This window comes from Asterias amurensis, chromosome 18 (genome assembly GCF_032118995.1).
Source record: "Asterias amurensis chromosome 18, ASM3211899v1".
In the NCBI taxonomy this organism is placed as follows: Eukaryota; Metazoa; Echinodermata; class Asteroidea; order Forcipulatida; family Asteriidae; genus Asterias; species Asterias amurensis.
Window position 1 is genome coordinate 6,900,111 of NC_092665.1, and position 19,063 is coordinate 6,919,173.

General features: G+C 40.5%; 2 protein-coding genes and 1 pseudogene across 2 annotated transcripts; 2 read left to right on the top strand and 1 right to left on the bottom strand.

Annotated features, from left to right (window-relative positions):
* The window catches only part of LOC139950981 (alkaline phosphatase-like), a 179,851-nt pseudogene that overhangs the window by 135,612 nt on the left and 25,176 nt on the right, over positions 1-19,063 (bottom strand).
* LOC139950233 (uncharacterized) lies at positions 1,669-2,481 on the top strand. The gene has a single exon (XM_071948852.1). It carries the CDS (start codon positions 1,669-1,671, stop codon positions 2,479-2,481), a length of 813 nt encoding a protein of 270 aa, XP_071804953.1.
* Positions 15,800-16,612, top strand: LOC139950235 (uncharacterized). The gene has a single exon (XM_071948853.1). The coding sequence runs from the start codon at positions 15,800-15,802 to the stop codon at positions 16,610-16,612; it is 813 nt and encodes a 270-aa protein (XP_071804954.1).

The following is a 19,063-nucleotide window of genomic DNA, read 5'->3' on the forward strand; positions in this document are numbered from 1 at the left end:
ATAGGTATAAATGTAGAAACAAAAGTGACTTAAAGTTGGTTCACTGTGAAGCCAAACTTGAAGGTGGTAAAATCTTTCAAACTTGGCCTTTGAAGAAAATGTGCTTCTTTCTTGAATTGTTAAGTAATGTGGTCATGGTATTTGCTTATAAAAACAATAGTTTCGTAACAAAATACCAAAAAGTCTTACAATTATTTAACACTACTGAACAAGTAATTAGCTTTAGATTACAAATATTTTGTTCATAAATGTATCACTTCAGTTTGAAACTTCATTCTACTCTTATATTGTGTGACATAAATTTTTGAAGAAATCTTTACGTTGTAAATTCAGTTTTGGAAAAATGTTTGAGAAAAAAACAAAATGCGAAAAAGTCACGTTTGTGACACCTGCTCCCCTCTACATGAAACATAGAACTTGATATTTCCATGAGAACCAATGTGTCAATCCAGATAGGTAGGACATCAGGAAAGTATGGAACTTAAAATAAACATGTTGTTATCGGCTTTTCACTATTTTTCTCGTGACCTAGATGACCGATCCAACTCAAACTTCCCAGGTTTGTATGTTTGTGGTGGATTATCACTGCTTATCACTGCTAGTAACTGTTTTGTTAGCACAAGAAAAAAAAAAAAAAAAACAATTCTGCAATACAAAATTGAATGAAATTGAGTAAGCATATGTATTTAATAACAGAAGTTACATCCACATCCCTGGCAAGGTATAAATTTATCCCTTCAAATAGTGTCATATTACTTAGCGCTGGTAAAAAAAACATCTGCATAAATCGACTGCATTTTTTTCAAAATGTATTATCGAACACACAAGTGTTAAGTCAGAAATAAACAAGTTTTTTTTCCTTCTCAGTCATGGCAAAGCCCCTGCGACGTACCCCTCTCAGCCATTTTGTTCTGATTGCTCCTTACGTAAAGCCCCGCATTCTTGGGCCCAATTTGCCCTTTATTAGGGTAATACCAAACAATGTAATTGCGCAATCGTCGGTGTAAAGCGCCGGACAATGCATGCAACGGGCAGATCGTCTGTCATTCATCGGAGCCAATGATTAATGGAGTTTAATTAGGGCCAGTTATTTTACCAAGGCAATTTCAGTGCAGCTTACGTTATACGTCATATAACAACAATACCTAATTAATCACACAAACCTGTGTGACCAGACAAGTACAAAGGCAAGTGAAGGCACCGACCTCTGCACTTCTATTCATAAACCAAGTTACAAAATTAGCATAATAACAAGAGTTCACAACCTTTGGGGAGAAAAATACAAATTCAATAGTGGATCTACCCCTGTAAACTTAAACATACACGTTCATTAGTATATCTGCTCCTTCAAAACAAACACCATACATTATAATGGGGGTAATTCTGACAACTAATTAAAGCTAACTTTGTTTATAAGTCCAGTTCTTTTGAAAAAAGGTGATTTCAAAATAAATTTAACAACCACTTCATTTACCGATTTAGTTCATCAAACTTAGAATTTAATTCGGTTAGTCAAATAATGTACCGTTGTATCAAATGTAATACCGTACGGGCGTATACATAAAAAAGATCGGACCAACTGACACATGACCAACCCTCCCAGCTACGAAAACAACATTGCTGTAAATGTTGTAATTGTTTGTTTTCCGTCTGTCTTTCAATTTACAGATGAAGATTACTATAGCAGTAGCCATTGTTTTGGCTTTTATGCAAGTTCAGTTCGTGGTGGTTACAGCTACAGTTTCACCTGATCCGGGACTGGCGTGTAACTCCTGCTGCCAGGGCCCAGCCGGTATACCGGGAATCCCTGGATCTAATGGAAACCATGGTCAAGGGCTTATAGGCCCGAAAGGTGATGCAGGCTCCCCTGGTGAGGTAGGTCAACCCGGGGCTAAAGGAGACATGGGGTCAGATGGACTGGTTGGTGAGCCAGGCGCTAAAGGGGAATATGGACTGAAGGGAGAGCAAGGAGTCGGTCAACCAGGGAAACAGGGACCTCAAGGTCTGCCTGGGATGAATGGTCTGAATGGGGAGAGAGGTGAACCTGGACCAGCTGGACAGACTGGTGAAGCAGGTGAATGTAGTTCGCGACGGTCCGCCTTCACTGCAGTGAGGAATACCGCCTTCAGTCCTCCATCCCAATGGGATCCTCTGCCCTTTGAAGAGTTATTGTTTTCGGAGGAAGGGACTGATTTCAACTTGAATAACGGCACGTTTACGTGTAATGTGCCTGGGGTATACGTATTGATGTTCTCAGTCAATAAATCATCAAGTGGGTCTTACCTATTTGTCTACCTGAGGAAGAACGGTAACGCCATTGTTGCAGGGTATGTACGCGATGCAGGTTCTCATCAAGTGAGCAACAGTGCAGTGATTCCCCTGCACTATGGAGATCAAGTTCACTTAGCTGTATACGGTTCAGTATATAGTAGCACTAACCGTTACACGTCTTTTACTGGATTCCTTCTGCAAGAAATCTAAATCAAACATACAGACACACGGAAACGTTTTAATGTTTTAGACAACGCTTTATAAAAAAGGGCAATTATATAGTGTTTAAAAATATGATAATCACTAGTTAATTGTGTTAAGATGTGGCAGTTTGTTTCGATGATGTTTAAATGCATATAGGATCAATTTGATAAAAGACGTTTTGCAAACGTGTTTATTGTGACGAAAACATGTTTTTTATTTCTTCACGTTGACAGTGCTTTAAATATCAGTTTATTGCTTTTTTATAAATTGGTTATGTCTACTTTTCAATGTCAATTTTCGAGGGTGCTTTAATAAGTACTTGATGACGACTTTTAATCATTTATTTTCCCCCAAAAAAATTAAAAAACGAAATTACTAAAAATAAAACACAAACAACTGGATAGTTTAGTAAGTAGTAAAGAAAAGCAAAGCAATTCACCTTCCTTGATCTAGACCGAGACAGTAAAAGACATAATTCATGATGGCCGCCTGTTTCGCCGGTCATTTTGTATTACCAAATTTTAAATTGGTAACTATAGCTGCACCCTGTTGAAGCAACAACGTCGAAATATTTCACATAACAATCGGTTATAGTTGTCTTCTGTTGATATATTGGTTAACACTTATAAATTTAAACTAATGATAACTTGTGATCAAAAGGATACAGCGTTGTCAAGTTACCGGAAGACATTTGTATTGTGCCGTATCTTCCCGAACACGTCCCGATATAGTGAAGTATATAATTTTTTCTCGTAGTTTTGCGTTTGTTTATTTTTACATGAGAGCGCACTTGTGTTTTTTTATAATGCAGATGAAACGTTTCGGTATTCGTTTTGAACAACCTTTGTATAAAACGTTTGATGATGTCACAATAACTTGTTAAAGAGGGGATGTACATTTCGGTACAGCGATTGCTTTAACCGTCAAAATGAAAATGAAACCAATCTTGCTATAAAAAGGTATACCAACAAAATACACCATCTTAGTGTGCATTTGGAAATCATGATTTTCCTCACTTCGATCGTGACTGAATCTTTCGGAATACGAGCTGTTTACACAATATTGCATTTCATCATGATCTCCCTTACTACAGAAAAGTTTCGTTGACAGTAAAATTAAACAATAACGTTACAGGTCGTCAACAACACATTATTAATGTTTAAACTAACGTTAGATTACGTAATATAGTATTGATACATATATTTCTACAAAACAATTTTTTTCTTCAAAATAAACTATAATCCACTTAGGTTTTCTTGTTAGGAAGCTTTACTTAGGAAGCTTTACATGGTGTTGAGAAATAGGGAGAAACTATAAATAAATAGTAAACTTGCCGTATTAATGCGCTTTACAATGCGCTTTACATTATTAATGTTTGCATTAACGTTAGAATACATAACATATTAAATGATACATATATTTCTACAAATAATTTTATCCTAAGAAAAACTCGTATCCATGTAATGTACTAGAAGTTAAGATATATGTAAGGGAGCACGTATCTACTTAACCGCCTGAGAGCTAGGCCGAAAGTGGCCGAACCTGAAGGTTTGCCGCTCTGAAGGCTTTCACAAAAGAAAAGACTGGTGTCATGAACAATCCTCATATCGGGGGTTAAAGCTGCTCACCTTTGCTCATTTAATCTTAACAAACCTCAACACAATGGTTGTTGGATCTGGATGGGTCCAGGCGGCAACAAAAGGCATGACAAGTCCTTTGTCGAGTGGCTGGCAAATAGTTCTAGAAATAGTCAGGTGCCACTTGAATGTTTTAAATACATTGAAGGAATGGACATTGACGCCATATCTGTCGATCGTTTTTGTTTTTGTGTTTTGAGAATTTAATGGATATTAAACTACAATTATTCGTAAATACAATTTAAAAGCTGACAATTTTTACTGACACTGTTTTACTCATTTTGTCAAAAGCTACAGTACCTCAGCAAGTTATTATTTAAGGAAAACTTTATACCGTTTTATCTTTAAACAGGGTTAAAGTTTAATGTAAATCGGTGAACACTGTTTTATATTCGCTCGTCCCCAGCACCTTGCCTTAAAACCAAAGGTCCTGGATAGATAGGCCCGCTGGGGACGAGCGAGTGTTTTATGCTGTTCCACAAACTCTTAAATTTGATAATCATCACAATCAAGTTGCTATGTCAAATAGTTCAGAGCACGGTTTTTTGAATGGCACAGTATTGTATAATAATAAATGCTATACAACAGCTAGCCCGCACAATAAAGTATATACAAATATTGAGTGGCTCAGAGGGGAATGGGAGGAATATTATCGCAAGGTAAAATTTGGACTGTTCCATTTCACAAGGCGAAGCCAAGTGAAATGGAACACTCCAATGTTTACCGAGCGTCAATATTCCATCCATTCCACGAATTAAGGCCACTGAATATTTGTTTTATATAACTGACATATATAGATCCTTGTCATTAATTGATGTATTTTTAAAGTAAAAATCATATAGCGCCGCAATGCACAAATTGTGCACAAACCTGCACAAACCTTGCACAAACCTTTTGCACAGGTGATTCTTTGTTTTAGCAGCGGCGCGGCGGCGCTGTACTGCTCAAAAACATTGGGAACAAGGATGATCCTAACTGTTGAATGGGAAATGCTATTCCCCATGGGCGAATAGGTATTTTTGATCGCCGATGCGGATGGGAGTAATAGTGAATACCACGTGAAGTAAGTTCCACCAATCAATTGACAAGGATCTGTATGTCAGTTATATAATAAGCATTATGTTCTTATAGACTGAGAATTTCGGTTTCAACTTGCTCTCTTTTTATAGACCAGTAGTGACCCTCATGAATGGTATAAGTTGTACAAGCTCATCAGCCCTTCCCAGTGATGCTAGATGAGACCGGTGGGGTCGAGCATATCGGTCCCAGTGCCTCATTCAAAAGCACATGGATTGACAGACCTACGCGTTGGACATAAACCATGAACAAACAGACCCCGGTCACCTTTCCCACAATCAACAATCTATGGGTGCGTTCGATTAGCTTCCCTGGGTCGACCCCGGTTTGCTCATCCAAGTGGCATATTTAATTTTGTCCAGGACGAACGTGGGCAGATAATTACCCCACGTTCGTCCTGGAAAAGCGGGGCACTTGGGGCTGACCCGAGGTGCACTGACGTTACCACGAGAAGGGTAACGTCATGATGCGTATTTTTTCCCAGGTGGAAAAAACGACTTTTCCAGGACGAATGTGGGGTAATTATCTGCCCACGTTCGTCCTGTGAAAAAAAATACGCCACCCGGGGTCGACCTGGGGAAGCTAATCGAACGCACACATAGTAGCCTGAACATCTGACGTCACACTTCGAGGCTCGTGAATAACACCAGAGATCGGCCTCCAAACCGGCGTGTACTTTCACCTTTGACCTACATTCATTTCACATAAAGATACGCGGTCAAATTCTACACCAACAGTACATGCAAGTTCATGCACATTGTATGTATAGTATACATACACCACACACGTGGACACACAGCATGCGGGTGGCCGAAAGTAAGCTTTCCATATCTGACTTTTGATTGGTCGACCGACGTTCCTCAGACAGATCAAAACAAGCCAAGATACGGTAGCATTCACTGCATTTATCCACTTTATGACGTCTCTCCTTGGTAGACACCCTGCATCGAGACACCGGCTTGGCCAGCGCTGAGGAACTACGCACCTGCATGCTGGATTGGAACATATGGAGAAAAATCACTGGGCAGGCTCGAGCTCCCACATGGCGCTCGACTTGATGTTGATTTATTCAATTACATTTTTGTATCCAATGAAATTACTGGATCTAAATAGCAGGTACCTGTCTTTATCAATGCGGATGAAGACAGGGTCCCAGTCTGCAATTTATGGGTGCGTTCGTTTAGCTTCCCTGGGTCAACCCCGGTCTGCCCCGTTACGTTCGAATAGCTTTAATGTCATTCCAGGGGTTCACCCGGGTCAGCCCCCAGTGTCCTGCTTGTGGAGTGGGTCACTTGGGGGTGACCCGAGGTGCATGCCGTCACCACGAGAGGGCGAGTGTGATCGTTCGATTAGCTCTTGTCAGGGGCTCACCCGAGTGAGCACCGCGGGGTCGACTAAGGGAAGCTAATTGAACGCACCCTATGTAGACGGCAAACTGTAAGAAAATATACGTAGAGGGCAATTTGGCTCTTTGGTGTTATCTAATTGGGAATGTTTACAAAAAGCCCTCATTGTATAAATTCATAAAAAAAATGTACAGTGTGAGGTTTGTACAGATCCGAACGTAGTCTTGGTGCAAGACGTTTCTCGCTTCCCTTTCACGCACACCGCGGCCAATTCACCGACAGCGCGCGCACCGACTCACCTGACTTATAGTCCACTCACCGCCCCGGAGAAACGTCTTGGTCCGTTTGCATGTTTGAGTTATGTGACCTCACATACATATTCAACGTGTGGGTCAACAAACTACATCATGCTACGGCGGGAACCCGGGGAAATACACACCAAGTGCGTTTTGTTGCGCATGCAAAGGCGATCACCTGATCTTTATGTTATTATTAATTAGAGATCAGCGGTTGCGATCGATTGTTAGAGGGAAGAAATTTTCAGTCAATGAAAAAATACTATAACGATATTGCTGACCGCATCGGCAAGACTCAAAGAGTCGAGTGTTTTATTTGCAGATGAGATAACTTGTTACTTAATTGTATGGGTATATTTGCACATTACATGTATTTCGAAAATAAAGAAAGATATCCTGCATTTTGGCGAAGAGATCACATTCGTTTGCCAAAATTGTCCTCCATGAATACCTTGTGAACAATGTCACGTCTAATTGTGGCCAAGTGCGTGGCCAAAGGATGTCTGACATGTACAGTACATGTACCTTCATGTACACATGAACACAACCGAATGACAACGTGGTGTTGTGGCTGGGCTTCTTATCTTCGCAAAGACGTGTCAAATTACTCATAGGCTTAGATATTTATGGTGGTCGACCACCGGTTGATTTTGACCAAGCTGTGTGAGTATGATACGGAAGTTTCGTATGTACATTGTGTTAGTTGTTTCTGCATAATAAGTACTTTCAGGCACTGTGACCCTATAATTATTTTTACCTACAAAGTTACCATTTGGACTAAGACTAAAGATGCCAGAAAATCCCATGTTCGTGTACATCGATCTATTGATGTTAGCTCTCTTGCTAAACATCCTCGTTCATAACATTTTTAAATTCCATTCCCCTCAATTAATTGCACTTACAAAAATTCTCAAAATTTTCCCCAAAAACGTATTTTAGGGCAAACTAAAATTCACACATCGTTCAGCAACAATCATGTTTACAAAAATTAAATATAGACGAACGTAAATATACAAGCACTACATACCAACTAACATACGAGGAAGCCTGGCTGTTTCTGGTTGCGTTGCACCGAAAACGTACAGATACCAGACTGTGGGAAGTCATGCTGATACTGCTACGTCAGACTTATGCAGGCCTAGCGCTGCACGGCATGATTGGAATGTGCTCGGAATTTCCCGAGCGATCAGCAAACGGACCAAGATGTTTCTCCGGGGCGGTGAGTGGGGAGTCGGTGTGCGCGCACTGTCGGTGAATTGGCCGCGGTGTGTGTGAAAGGGAAACGAGAAACGTCTTGCACCAAGACTAATCCGAACGTTGGTTGTAAGTGTGCTCGCGAACACCATTTTCTTGGAAACCAGGGGGATAAGAATTACAAAGCCTCTTTTGGCTTCTATTTACTACAAACGTACAGTGTGCGGTGTTGTATCCGAGACTACAATCCCGGCCATATCTCTATTTTGTTGGTTCCGATTGCCGGTCCTCTGGGTTACATTCAACATTGAGATGGGGACGGACGAGGGCAGGGGAGACAATGTTTATTGTCGGTGGAAGTGGACAGGGAATGGTTTTATATAACGTGGTAATGGGCATTTTGGGCGGGATTGTAGGCCCGTTGTCGGAGGAACAATACTCGTCTTATTTGACTGGCGACCGAGCATGTTGTTTTCTTTTCGCTTCCGAAAAACTGTAAACAAAAGAAATAACCTGGCCCCTTCTGGGTTCCCCAGGCTGGTAGGGGCCGCGGTTAACGAAGAGTGCTATTGATTTGTCGTCGGAGATTCTGATATCAATACGGTCTGAAGCAGATTGAATCAAGAGAGTATGCTTTCAGAATTAAGAAACGACCACGGTCACCGCTCACTGTGTAAAAGTAACCATCTCAAAGGGACAAAATCTCATGACACTCGCAATTCAAGGGCCGCGCACAGTTCTTCAGGAATTAGGCGCCCGGATGGGTTGCCGGTGTCGCATGCAATGATGATCTATGTGCAAAATTATCCGCAGTAATGTCCGCCGGACGGTTTTGCAAATGCAATCGTGTCCGCCCGGACGCTGCTGCATATTGCAATTTTGTCCGGCTGGACACGTTTGCATATGCAGTTGTGTCCGCCCCCGCGCAAAACCGTCCTTGCAGTAAATTAAACGCCCTTGGTCGACGGAACATGTTCGCCATTGTTTTACAAGCTAAGTGCCTGTCATGAATGACATGGGAAATGTTTGGCCGTTTGGGTATTCGCTGCAATCATAAAATACGTGAATATTCATGCTGCATGTACGTAGGTTCACTGCGTGCACGCTCGCTTACGCGCAAACATTCATGTTCATGTACAGTCATGTACATGTCCGCCGGACGGTGGTTGCATAGCCCCGGACACGAAAGCAAATGCAAAAGTGTCCGGAGCGGACAGTATAAGCCTTGTTGAGGCCCAAGGCGGAATCCTGCCTTACGTATTTTTTTTAAAACAATCAACATGACTTCAATCTCATCCAAAAGTTGTTAATAGTAAATACGTTTTGTTCGCAATGTGTTCATTTGATTGTGTTCATTATATTGTTTTTTTATTTTTGTGGTTTGTATTGAATGTTTTTTCTCCATCGAATATTCTTGTTTCCCTGAAGCATTTGTGCGTTTCGTTGGCAGTAGACTCTGATAAAACAAATAATACAATTGAAAATCAGTTTTAAAATACCCTTTAAGGGCAAAGGCAGGACACATTAAAAGGTAACTTTCAACCACTAGTAAGTCTGTCCATTTGGTGTATCTCAACATATTCTTAAATTAAAAAACCCGTTAACATTAATTTGAGTTTAACTGGTCGTCGAAATTGCGAGAGAGTAATGGGAAAAACATCCCGTCGCACAAGTTGTGTGCTTTCAGAGGCCTTCAGTTTGAGACCTTTAACAACTCGAGAAAATACTTCTTTCTCAAAAACTAGGTTTCTTCAGAGAGAGCCGTTTCTCACAATGTTTTATACTATTAACATCTCTCAATTGCTCATTACCAAGTAAGTCTTTATGCTAGCATTTCTGTTGAGTAATTACCTATGGTGTCCATGCCTTTAATGTTGCTCTGTTGGTGGCGCACTCTACTATAAATACATTGTCATTGCATTTCCATTTCGGAAAAAAACACACTGAGTTAGTGTAAGTAAACATATACTTCAAAAGATTGGAAGCACGAAAGAGATCAATCTGAACAGTATATATTGTAGCGGATTCACCCCGGTGTCTCGCCGGGTACCTCGGGACTTCGATCTCTGGATGAGCGGCTACCACAGAGACCGGTGGGGGCGGACTTGTTTCGGGTGAAATCTACCCCCAGGCGCCTATAGTTTAATCACCACGCACACACCACACACCATACAGGGGCTGACACTTAAATTATTATGCACCTTACACCGATCATATACCTTGTCTGGACTGGTTTATTAGATTATGAACTGTTTCTTTAATAGGCGTTGAATTGAGGTTCCTAATTAGGTGGTTGTAATACAGGTCGGTTGGCTTTCCGTGACTGGTTTATTATATTGGATAAATGGCTGTTCCCTGAATAGGTGCTCCTAGGCGTTGATTGGAGGTTCCTAATTAGGTGCTGAGGCTGATTGGTTGTTAAATGAGAGGCAATCTATAGAATTACTAGAACTTATTAATTAATCATGAATGGACATCGGGACTGATTTAATTTACGAGGTGCAGCTACTCACCCTAGTCCGGCGGCACTTCCACGCAATAATTTGGTCTACAACTTGCTCCTGGACAATTAAACCGAACAGCCCCGAGCAGCAACACAGCCGGCAGCAGAAACACAAGCAACGACACTCAATGAACAACTGGGAGAGAGCGCGCCAAAGTCAGCACGTGCGACTCACTTATATACCCGTGCGGGGTACCCGCAACGCTATCTGATGCACGGACCGCAGCCTGCGCACCAGCGCCCAGCAAAAGGGAAATTCCCTCTAGCACGCAATGCATATTCCGCTACAATATATTGCGTACACAGTTCTTTCTTTGATATTAAACTTGCACTTTAACTCACAATCATCAGGGAAATACATCATTTGAGCGGAAATAGAAGGAAACTGGACAGGAACTTCAGGAAGCAATCACACAGTGCAACCCAGTAGGGCGGATATACATGTAAAAATACCATACCATTAAAACATGTACAAATTGAGCTCCATTGGTAACATACAGCCTCGTCCAAACCAATGGTAGAGTAAGTCACTGCTTTCAATCAGTGACTTTAAACACATACATGTAGTGTAGAGTTTTACACCATTGCCATCCATTCAACATACAGTCTCATTTAAACCAATGATAAAGTAAGTCACTGCTTTCAATCAGTGACTTTCTTGATGACTTTAACACATACACAATGTAGTGTAGAGTTTTACACCATTGGCATCCATTCAACATACAGTCTCATTTAAACCAATGATAAAGTAAGTCACTGCTTTCAATCAGTGACTTTAAACACATACATGTAGTGTAGAGTTTTACACCATTGGTATCCATTCAACATACAGTATCATTCAAACCAATGGTAGAGTAAGTCACTGTCATAAATCAGTGACTTTAACACGGTATTGATCCACTATTGTAACATACAGCCTCGTCCAAACCAATGGTAGAGTAAGTCACTGCATTCAATCACTGACTTGAACACGTATCTATGATTGGCTGCTCATCGATTGTCAATCAAACCCGAAGTAGACTGATGAGCACTTCAATGAAAATACAGCAGTATTTAAACGCGCTGCACCAGCAGCAGTGTTCATAACAACTTTGCTTCAGAAGAGAGGAACTGAGAAGGTTTGGACTACAAGAACACATCATCAAGGTAAGTGTTCCTCTTTGGCTTCTAGATGCAAGTAGTGGGTTTAAGGTTAGCCTATTGCAATGTGCTTGCAGTTTTTGCTCCAAAAGGGACACCACTCGATACAGCTGATATTCTCATGCAGTGGTTAGATCTCTTCTCTCCTAAAGCTCTGCCATCTTAGTGAACTGTGGTGGTACTGTGATTGTACACAAACATGTGCACCCAGTTGCATCTCCCTTTGAAACCATGCCGTAATTGCCTCAAAGGTTTTGTTTCGCGCGTTTATACTTGCAGGTGGTTTTGGACGAGGCAATTTTTACGCAGGTTTTCAGTGCAATGCCTTGTTCAAAAATTTGACTTCAAGTTCTTTTCCACTGGATTGACATAAACGGCGCTTGACTTTCTGCTCGTTTAAAACATATTGTTTAAAGATAATTATGGTCAAAAAGGTATGGCACTGCATTGTTTGACGTGACCATTGCATTATTTTATATAAAGTAATTAGGTAAACTATTTCAGATTGAACATTATACAAGATATGTACCTAGAATAAGATGTCGATGGTCTTTTGGGGAACCGAGGGGGCAATAACCGAGGCAAGACGAGTGTATCGCCTGCTCCAAAGGTTTTAAAGATAATCTTTACCCTTTATCCTCTAACCGTGGCGGGCCACCGTTAAAGGGACATTTGTTCTGTTTAACCAGGGCAATTGAGTACTCTTTTTTAAGGCATTATATTGCCATTTTGCGAGATTACAACAAAATTGGCAAAATTCGACCCAATTCAAACGTAATAATGGCAAACATACAAACTAAAATTATGGTAAGCCTCAGCAAGACACACCGTAAAAACAAGTGTTTGGGTTCTGTAACAAATTTCGAACGCATCTAAGGGTTTGGGTTAAACACGTAACACTGTATAGGGCCCATGAGTTGTGTTGTAAAACATTGGGTTTCGCCCATTGTCTACATCAAACTTAATCACTGGTGTGACCAGCAATCGTTGATGTGCTGAACACCTTTTAAACGCTTCTTTAACACATTCTTAACATAAAGTAAACGGCCGATGCGTCAAACTAAACGCACCATAGTAAAAACGAAACGCTTGACGAGTTTAGTTTGACGCATCAGCCGTTTACAAATGGGCAGAAACCATTGCTTTCAACACAACTCATTTGCCCCATACACTGTTACGTGTTAACCCTATACACCCTTTGACGCGTTCGAAACCTAATCGGCTAATTAATCGCCTGCAATTTGTTAGAAGCACCGTTATTTTTGTTGTTATGAACAGTTTTGTGTTTGAGTCAGTCAGATAATTATCGCCTGCAATTTGTTAGAAGCACCGTTATTGCCATGATGTATAGCTTTTTAAGCGAAAAATCCCTGTTCATACCTCCTGCAATGCGAATGCGAATATTTACAAATTTTGACGTCACAAAATCGCAGCGTTTAATTCGCATCAGTTGAAATGTGTTCAATCCCTGCAAAAACAGGGATGTGGCTTAAACATTCGTATCCCATTCGCGTTCGCAGGAAGTACGAACAGGTCTATATAATGCCGATAATTTGTTGCATGCATAGCTGCGCTGAAATCATCACTTTTGAAAACAAGGTCATCTCAAAACTAAAGTCTTGTCAACGATATCTTCAAAAGTATTATCTCGACAACAGTGTCCCAGTTTTTGGGGATCGAACAAGTCATCGGCCTGGTGCTAACTGGCTCACACTATGACAAATAAGGGTTACGGCAAGCAAAGTCGAGCTGCGTATTGCAATTTTGAGTTTGCCGCCAATCAACGTGTTTTGCCGTCAATTGTCGCTGACGAGCCCGCTAGCGACCGAAGACGGTCGAAATTATCAGTCGTGTCCGTCGGCAAAGTTGTGACAGCCAAAACAATCATTGTGATTGCGTTCAGATTTCGTTCGAGAACGTAACCCTCATTTCCTTGACGCAGACGGCCGCAATTATCAGTCGCATGACATTCCCATGCCGTGCGATTCAGCCTATTGACCCAATCACCTGACGTCATCATCAAAATAATCTTGGAGGCGCCATTTTGGTGGTCAATGTCAACGTGTGTTGTTCAGAGAAGTGCGTTATTTCGGCGACTCTGCGTTTACACGTAAATCTATTGGCAACCAACATGGTGAGCGTGGTATCAGTCGCCGCGTGTGACGCGCGTGCAAGTGGTCAATTGTCGTTTTGAGGTCGTAAAAAGTTCGTTGGTAGTCGTTGTCTGATGATTGGATGACCGACCAGAATTTTGTGAAGAATGGGAACGCCAAACTCGACTGTTATACACCCACACACAGACGGTTTGATGTCGGCAAACGAGTCACGTCATCGTCACCACAACCCACCTTCATCAGCCGCCGTTCCTTGCCGCCACCCAATCCGCTGCCAGCCGTGTGACCCTTTTCCTGTTGTCGCTGAAGGTCGTTCCCTCCCCGTCAGCTAATTATGATTTTTCCATATTGGGCTTTTTGCCTTTACTTTGCCGCCAACGTCTTGGGATTTTCACGGTCGCCACTTTCTGTTTGGCTTATGCCCCGCTTCTATGTAAGCCAGCCTTATTAAAGGTTGGCTTACATAGTAGGGACGGACGCGAGTAATTTTTGCAGCCGTCTGGGGTCTCTAGCGGATTCGTCAGCGACAATTGACGACAACACACGATGAATGGCGGCAAACTCGCAATTGCGATTCGCAGCTAAACGTAGCATACCGTACCCCCTTATCGTCATAGTGTGAGCCAGCCTTAACAAAGGAGCAAATATAAAAAAAAATTGTGGTTTGTTTTGAATTAAGTTAGCTTTACTCTCGGTTCTACCCTCAGTCTGTACCCCCAGTAAAATGTTTTCTAGTTCTATTTTGTGCGAAACATTTGTGTAAAAAAACTATTTTAAACATTGCTGGCAAAAAGGTAAATCGTGAACATTATGGATTGATAACTCAGTTGGTTCACATTCCACTTTAAAAAAAAAGTCTTTGCTCAAGTCAAAACCACTATAATTAAGAATGAGATTCGGAATATATTTAGTAGAAACTACGTTAAGTCGATCAACTCAATAAGTGACCACGTACAGCTTTGATCCGTGCTGAACGAGACGCCATACTTGAACTAGCCTAGACACCAGACGTCTTGAAAGGGTACGTTGATGTAGTCATGAGAGTATGTGCAAAATCGGCCGGAAACTCAAGAGTGCTGTTTTAGCTACAGCCGCACATTTTTGTTCAAGTCAATATGCTGTCTGGATGGTTCCAAGTCACACCACATGATCGCCGGCAACGTATTGTGTATCATTATGTATGGGTCGAAACTGTGAAATTTGTTTATAAAGCCAACCTCCATGTTTTTTTTTCAGGCATTTCTTCTAGTATAATAAGTATTAATTAACCAGTTTCCAGGTCCCGAGATGGCCTGTGTCACAAACGGACCATTTCGCTGCTCGGTTCAAATTACAACAGACCTATTATCGTTTGCAGGGGGGCAATCCAACGAATAATAAAAATAATAATAACATCGAAGTATCTACCAACAAGGTACCCAATTGGCGCTGAGTATATACAAACTTTCAGAGTTATTGAAATGATAAATTCTGAGAACCAATTATTTAGCACCTTATAAGGGTTTACAAGGTGCTACGGCGCATCAGCAGCCACAGCCAGGAACACCGAGGCGAGCCCTTTTTTTTCTGTTCGATAAGTGTACTGGGGTATTTACATGCGTTACACAACACATGTGACCAACGGCTTTACGTTCCATGCGAAAGGCGAGGTTATAAATGTCACGACTCGGGATTCGAACCCACACTCTGCTGATCAGAAACACCAGAGTTTGACATCGGTGGTCAAAACCGATCGGCAACGACACTTCTGTTTATAATATCAATTATAAACAGTTTTAACACTCCAAAGGCGTTCTCATTTAATTGCTTTAAAAAAAAATACATTTTTTCATTCACCGATTTAGTTCAGCAAACTTACACTATTATTCAGTTGATCAACTAATGTGCAGTTTGATCTAATCTTATACCTTACGGGCGAATACATAATAAAAGGAGAGGATCAATTGACAAATGATCAACCCTACCAGCTACGAAAACACAAATGCTATAAATGTTGTTATTCTTACAATTTTCACAGATGAAGATTACGTTAGCAGTGGCCATTGTTTTGGCTTTTATGCAAGTTCAGTTCCTGGTGGCTACAGCAGCAGTTTCACCTGATTCGGGAATGACGTGTAACTCTTGCTGCCAGGGCCCAGCCGGTATACCGGGAATCCCTGGATCTAATGGGAACCATGGTCAAGGACTTGTAGGCCCCAGAGGTGATGCTGGCTCTCCTGGTGAGGTAGGTCAACCCGGGGTTAAAGGAGACAAGGGGTCAGATGGACTGGTTGGTGAGCCAGGCGCTAAAGGGGAACAAGGACTGAAGGGAGAGCAAGGAGTCGGTCTACCAGGGAAACAAGGACCTCAAGGTCTGCCTGGGATGAATGGTTTGAAGGGGGAGAGAGGTGAACCTGGACCAGCTGGACAATCCGGTGAAGCAGGTGAATGTAGTACGCGACGGTCCGCCTTCACTGCAGTGAGGAATACCAACTTCAACCCTCCATCCACTTCTGACCGTCTGCCCTTTGAAGAGTTATTGTTTTCAGAGGAAGGGACTGATTTCAACTTGAATAACGGCACGTTTACGTGTAATGTGCCTGGGGTATACGTATTGATGTTCTCAGTCCATAAATCATCAAGTAGGCCTTACCTATATGTCCAGCTGATGAAGAACGGTAACACCATTGTAAAAGGTCGTGTAAACGATGCAGGTTATCATCAAGTGAGCAACAGTGCGGTGATTCCCCTGCACTACGGAGATCAAGTTCACTTAGCTGTACTCGGTCAAGTATATAGTAACTCTAACCAACACACATCTTTCACTGGATTCCTGCTGTACGAAATCTAAATCAAACATACAAACACACGGAAACGTTTTAATGTTTTAGACAACGATTTAAACAAAATAATATGCAAATATATAGTTTTTACAAATATAATAATAATGAGTTAATCGTGGAAAATCGAACGTGTGTTTAGATGAATCGAATAAAATTACTTCATTATTAATTGTTTTATTATTTGCAGGACAATAAGTATGGAAAAGACGTTTTATTTGAACACTTGATTTTGCAAACGTGTATTGTGACAAGAACTTTCAACGTGTTTTTGTTACCTAAACAGTGCTATAAATATCAGTTCATCCCTTTTTTGAGTTTATTACATTTTCGGTAAAGTTTGAAATTTCTGCAGCCTGTAATTCCGTCCGAGGGTGCAATGATAAGTCCTTGAAACCATGATGAGTCCATAAAATGCAAAATGAAACTACGCAAGAAAAACTGACAGTTTATTAAACAGTACATACAAAACTTCAGATTCCTTGATACAGACTCAGACTTATAATTCATTGTGGCCTCCGATTGTGCCGGCAATTTTATTTCAAACATTTTAAATTGGTTGAAAAAGCTGTACCCTGTTAAGGCAACAAAGTACAAATAATTCACCTAACAACTGGTAACAGTTGTCTTCGGTTGATATGTTCGTTAATGTACAATAATTATGATATTAAACTAACGACAACTTGTGATCAAAAAGAACTTGCGTTGTAAAGTACCAGAAAACATTTATTTTGTGTCGCTTTTTGAACACGTTTCGATATGGAGAAATATTTAAATTTTCGTCGTGGTTTGAGCGTTTCTTTGTTTTCACATGAGAAAGCACTTTTGTTTAATGCAGATGAAACATTGGGTATTCGTTTTGAATTACTTTCGTATAAAACGTTTGGTAACATGTCAAAGAGGGGGAAATATATTACACTTACAGCGATTCGTTAAACCGTCACATGAAACCAATACACCATCTTAGTGTGAATTTGGAAAATAAAAATTTCCTCACTTCGACCGTGACTTAATTATTCGGAATATTAGCTGATTACACAATGTCGTATTTTACCTTACACAGAAAGGTTTCGTTGACAGTAATATTGTGACCCACTCTGTGATTTTTGTTAGAACTATATTTGCATGGTATAGCCTGTTGGGGGTAAAAAATATTCTTATAAAATAGCACTATATGTAAGCTTTAATATGATGCATAATGTTAACATGTTTCCAAGAAGTAAACCAGACATTTTAATAAATAACCTGAGCACATGCAAATTTATTAAAAATGGGGTCGAGTTTAAAGGGTTAAAGTCACCTGGAAATAGAATTTATTTTTCTTCAAACATTAGAGTATATGTTAATGAACAATAACATAATTTGTTGAGTTATTGTTTGTAACGATTTACATGTTTAAAAAATAGATAAAGTTGTTTGGGGTGACTCCGCCTACCCCTTTTGTGACGTCAATCGAGGCAGACTTTGCCTCGATCGTACATTGAACACACGTACGTGCAATTACATGCAAGTTCTAGTTTTTACGTTTCGAAAAAAAGTTTATTTCTTGCATTTTGTCGGCAATGTCGACCACGTGTATTGCTGCTGGAGGCAGCAAAATAACTAAAAATGGGGTCAGTTTGCAAAGTGGTCCGGTCCGACGTCTTTTCCAGCGCTGTGCAGCAAACACTTTGAGCCGTCCTGCTTCAAATATCGCGCCTCGATTGACGTCACGAACAGCGCCCTCTCGGGTCGGGCCTACTTTTTAAATTTGTTAATTATGGAAACTAAATTTGTAGAACCTTAGTTAAATGTTTATTCGTATTCTACTCATCAAACACACATATTTTAGTGAGTGACAAAAGCTTTATTTTGACAAAATACCACTTCCAGGTGACTTTAAACACACTGGTATTTTAGCAATAACGCTCTGAAAACAACAGTTTTGTGATCAAATTTTAGTCTTATTTGTATCCTTTTGCGCGAAAACATCACTTTACTTGTAATTCGTTTTTAACAAAAATGTATACACTGAATTATTTCAAACGGGAGTAACTTAGCAACGCAATACACCCAAAGCTTGGACATTAAACCAAATAACTGCTGCTGGTGTGTTTTTTCTAGCCCCTGCATTTGATTCAAATCTTCAAATTGTCAACATCTGATTCATTTCACAATTAAACAATTATTACGTTAAAGGTCGTCAAAAACACAGTGTTAATGTTTGCATTAACGCTAGAATACAAAGCATTAGTATATTACTAGATACTTGTATTTCTACAAAGCATGTTTTTGTTAAATTTAACTATAATCCATTTAGTGGACTAGACGTTAAGATATATTGCATAGTTTTAGAAATAGTCAGGTGTCACTTGAATGTTTTAAATACATTGAAAGAATGAACATTAACGCCGTATCAATTGATTGTTTTGGTTTCTGTGTTTTGCGTATTTAGTTGATATTGAACTAAAATGATTGGTAAG

Bases quoted from the DNA above. Each gene is read 5' to 3' on its own strand.
- LOC139950235 (XM_071948853.1), top strand. From the start codon at position 15,800: ATGAAGATTACGTTAGCAGTGGCCATTGTTTTGGCTTTTATGCAAGTT.
- LOC139950233 (XM_071948852.1), top strand. From the start codon at position 1,669: ATGAAGATTACTATAGCAGTAGCCATTGTTTTGGCTTTTATGCAAGTT.